General features: G+C 39.8%; 1 protein-coding gene across 1 annotated transcript; it reads right to left on the bottom strand.

Moving 5' to 3' along the window:
* Positions 1-1,702: 1,702 nt before the first annotated feature.
* Positions 1,703-2,650, bottom strand: LOC118829700 (olfactory receptor 10G2-like). Its single transcript, XM_036736607.1, has one exon. The coding sequence runs from the start codon at positions 2,648-2,650 to the stop codon at positions 1,703-1,705; it is 948 nt and encodes a 315-aa protein (XP_036592502.1).
* Positions 2,651-4,827: the final 2,177 nt, after the last annotated feature.

The following is a 4,827-nucleotide window of genomic DNA, read 5'->3' as shown; positions in this document are numbered from 1 at the left end:
TAGGGGGCTATAGAAGGGTGTTTAAAAAATGAAAAAAATGAATGTTAAAATTGTTTTTATATGTAATTGGAAAAAATAAAATACTGTTTAAAAGAAAAAGGACAAGTAGGATTTGAAAAAAAGGCTAAGATGATAATAGTAGCTAGCATTTATATAATACCTTAATGTTTCCAAAACACTTTATAGATGTTATCTCATTTGATTCTCACAACAGCCCTGGGAGATAAGTGTTATTATTAGCCCCTTTCTACAGATGAGGAAAGTGAGGCAAAATGGGCGATTGAGTTGTCCAGGGTCAAACAGTGAGTAAATGTCTGAGGTAGGAGTTGAAATTCCTTCAGGAGGATGGAATTCCAGGATTTCCTGAATTCAAGTCTAGCATGCTATCCAGGGTGCTACCTGGCCCTCTAAGATGATCTTAAGCTACCTTAATAGAAATTCAGTGTCCAGAACCATTGTTTTGTCCTGGATCTCCTGGCATTTTACTTGGAACATTAAAAAGCTGCAGTACAACCACAGAAGGTCAGACAGGATGAGAAACTGACTAAAAACTATGCCATGCAAGGATCAATAATACATGCAAGGAATTAAACATATTTTGAGTAAAAAATAGAGGGCTTTGGTGTGGGTAGGGGTAGGCATGATACCTATCTTCAGGCATTTAAAAGGCTATCATAGGAATGAGGGATTAGAAATGTTCTGCTTGATCCCCTAGGGCAGAACTTAGGTGAATATCGTGAGATATATTACAAAATGTAAAGTTCAGTTTCCACATAGATGAAGCCATAGGGCCCCTCTTGCGAAACAAGTTTCCATAGAGAGAGCCCTGACCTTGTGACAGCCCAAAGGTTGCTGAGATAAGAAAAGGACCTTAAAAAAAGAACTTGACCATTCAGCAATGTATGGAAAGGGGGTGGGTGGGTCAGAAACCTTGGTTAGCAACAATTTAGCAACTGTTTAATAACTAACATGAGCATATAGGAAATGATGTAACTGGAGAGGATCAGGATCGATCCTAGGACTAGTCCTGATCTGGAGGGGAGGGGTTGCCACTATCATGATCTAGAGAGGGGGCACTAATCCCATAAAAGCTCAATCTCTGCTTCTGTATGGGTGCACTCTTCCTTTCTGAGGAGTTGTGCCCGCTTCTTGAGAACCGAAAGGGGAAACCCTTCAGCCTCTTGAATAAAACACTTGAGATGCCAACTTCAGAATTGAGTCTGGGGTCTTCTTTATAACAATTATGTGCAAACTGTAGAGAAACAGATTTAAACTCAATAAAAGGAAAAATGTCTTGACAATTAGAGCTCTTCCAAAATTGAATGGGCTTCTTGGTGAGGTGATGACGTATCTGTTACTCAAAATACTCAAGCTGAGACTGGATGACCACTTGTCACAGACACTTCAGATTAGGGTTGGACTCTATCAGTCTGTCAATAGGCATTTATTAAGTGCATACTATATGCTAGGTATTTGGGATATAACGAAAGGGAAACATATAGTCCATGCCCTCAAAGAGTTTATATTTTAATAGAAGAGATAACATGACAATAGCTATGTACTTATAAGATAATTATAGTGCAAATGAGAACTCTAAAGATTGAGATTCTATGAGAAACAACCAACCCACCAACCCACGGTTCAAAAATTCCTCATGAATAGGAAAGCTAGAGAGTTATTTGAATAGGGATAGTTATCTATACTATTTAGTGGCCCCTCCACCTTCTGCTAGTTTTCTCAGTGCTGACTTCACTTCTTTGTTCCTCAGTGTGTAAATTAGGGGGTTCAACAATGGGGTGACAACTGTGTAAAAGACAGCCACCGCACCATCCAGGGGGCTTTTGGAGCCCGGTCGGAGGTAGATGAATATGCAAGGAACATAATATACAGTAACCACAGTCAGGTGAGAGCCACAGGTGGAGAAGGCCTTGCGCCTCCCATCTGCTGTACGGATCTGTAGGATGGCATAGACAATGTTCGCATAGGAAAGCAGGATCAGCAGGAAGCAGCTGGCAGCCACCACTCCAATGTCTACAAAGGTCACCAACTCATTGATAGTAGTGTCAGCACAGGCTAACCTCAGTACTGCAGGGATGTCACAAAAAAAGTAATCTACCTGATTGGGACCACAGTAAGGCAAGCGGAAAGTCAGGATAGCTTGAATAGACCCATGGATAGAGCCAGCCACCCATGCTCCAGCCACAAGCATTGTGCACAGACGTCCATTCATTAGCACAGGGTAGTGTAGAGGTCGGCATATTGCCAGGTATCTGTCATAGGCCATCAAGGTATAGAGGAAGCACTGAGTGCTTCCTAGGAAGTGAAAAGAATAGAGTTGGGCCACACATTCTCCAAATTGAATAGCCTTGTTGGCATGGGTGAAGCTCAGGATGATCCGTGGAACAATGACTGTAGAGAGCCACATGTCTAGGAAGGAGAGGACACCCAGAAGTATATACATAGGGCGAACATGGAGCTGTGGGTCAGCCCAGACTGTGAGTAGGATGAGCATGTTCCCCAGTTGTGTCAAGATATAAATGACTAAGAAGACCAGGAAGAGGAAAATCCTCAGATTTGGTGGGTGAGATAATCCCAAGAGAATGAAGTCGATCACTTTGCTCTCCATCGAGTTATTTTTTGCCTTTTCCATGTTCTGTATTCTCCTGAGGAGGAATAGTGTGAGAATTCAAAGGCAGGACAGCACGATGAAGTGGGGAGATCATCTTGGGGTAGGGGGAATGATAGAGACACCCATGTTCTCTTCTAAATCAGTGTGACAAAATAATAGAATATTTGAATTGGAAAGCACCAGAGACTATCTAGTTTAGTCTTTTTCTTTTGCAGTTGAGGAAACAGATTCAGGGAGTTTAAATGGCTTTAGCCTCCTCCTCCTTCTCCTTATCGTTATAGTCTTAGGGTGGGAAGGGACTACAGAGGACTACATTCAAAAAGGGACTACAGGGACTACATTCAAAAGATGAGGAAACTGAAGTTTAAAGAGGTTTCTGTGACTTGCCTAAGGACATATAAATATGAAGCAACTGAACCAGGATGAGAACCTAGGTTTTCTGATTCCTAGTTCATTGATTTCTACTTCCTAGTTTATTGTGTTTTCCCCCAGTACATTGCGCTGAACCTCTGTGTTAGTCATCCTAAAACAAGAGCAATTTTACAAGGCATCCCCTCCAGACGATGGTTGGTTCTAGTAGGTATGAGTGGGCTAAATATCCTTAGCAATGGAAGCTATGTAACAGGAGAGGAGGGGTGCAGATCATGGAATAAGAATATGCCTGAATGGTAGAGTAAGAAACAGTGAGTCAGAGGTAAAAGGAAACCCATAGAGGTAGTTGGGTTGATATCTAACAAGGGGAGAATGCTTCCATCCTGACCCCAGTTATAATCTTATGACTGCCATCTATCTTTTCTATCTCGTGAACGTGAAGTCAGAGCTGGACAAAAGATATTGTATGAATAAATACAACAAAGGGCTAACCTTATCCTTAATTACAGCTTGGAAAGTCAAGTTTTACAACAAAACTGGAGATGTTTCCAATTATTTTATTACAAAAATTTAGCTTCATTTAATATAGCTTGAAGTAAAAGATCATTGATTTGGGCCTAGAAATTTTAATGCCCAGGATTTTACTTATAATGATTGTTGCTATAGAACTTAAACTTTTGTATATTTTATGTAAAAATAATCTACTTTTCTGAGAGAATGCTTTTTAAACATTTGAACATAGAGATTTCCAGGTTCAATTCTGGATGAATCAAAATTTTGATTTTATCAACTTAAATTTCAATCTACTTAACCAGTTTCATAGTTAAATCTTGTAATGTCAAGAATTTTATGACAAAGTCTTCCTAAACTGATGTCTGGTTCATCCCTGTAAATCTACACATACCTTTCTAACGTATGGCAGGGCATATCTGCATTTGCTTTGTCAGAAGTCATGCTGGGAGAATTTTTTTTTTTAACTGCTCTGGCCTGTAAGGACTTCTGTAGGTGGGAGGCGAAACAGGTAGGACTATAGTAGTGAATAGAGGGTAAGTACTTTGGCAGAAGCAGTTAGAAGGAATGATTTGGAGGTTGGGGTAGTGTGTGTGTGTGTGTGTGTGTGGTGTGGAGCTGGGTGTCTTTGAAGAAGAATTATTAATGCTAGAGCAGGAAAGGCCAGAAGGATTTCAGATAGTACTCATGGGATAGGGATCATAATTGCAGAAGATGTAGCAGATTTCAAGAGAAAGAATTTAAAGAGAATGCTCAAAAGAAGCCAAGAAAAATTTACTCCTACTCTTCTTTTGGCTGTTGAACTTCCAGGCCTTTTGAAGTGAGAAAGGAAAACTCAAAGTAGGTTTATAAGCTTAAAAATAATTTTAAATAGGGCTACCTAGGATAATTAAAGGGATAGGGTATAGGGACTAGGTCTGTGATTTTACTGGTACAAGGAGCTCCTAGGTGAAGAAAATTCTTCTACCAGTGCAGGTTGATAGCTTATTTGAAAATTATAGCTTTAGAGTTACCTATAGCACTAAGAGGTCAAGAGACTTGCCCAGAGTCACATAGCTAGACTGTATAAGAGGCAAGACTTGAACCTAGATCTTTCTGTTTTCACGGCCAGCTCTCTATTATGCTATGCTATGTAATTATATGTCAATTTATACAGAATTTTCCCTAGCTTGAAATTATATTAAGTTTTGCTCAGATCATCTCGTGAATGGATTAGAATTAAACATATAATCAAAACTGGGAGGAAATGGAAAATCCAGAAATGTAACTAAGGACTACCAGCATTTAAATTAAAACCAGTAGTAGTTGTTCCTGAT

The sequence above is a fragment of the Trichosurus vulpecula genome, chromosome 8 (genome assembly GCF_011100635.1).
Source record: "Trichosurus vulpecula isolate mTriVul1 chromosome 8, mTriVul1.pri, whole genome shotgun sequence".
NCBI classification, from domain to species: domain Eukaryota; kingdom Metazoa; phylum Chordata; class Mammalia; order Diprotodontia; family Phalangeridae; genus Trichosurus; species Trichosurus vulpecula.
This window is presented reverse-complemented; position numbering and strand designations above follow the sequence as displayed.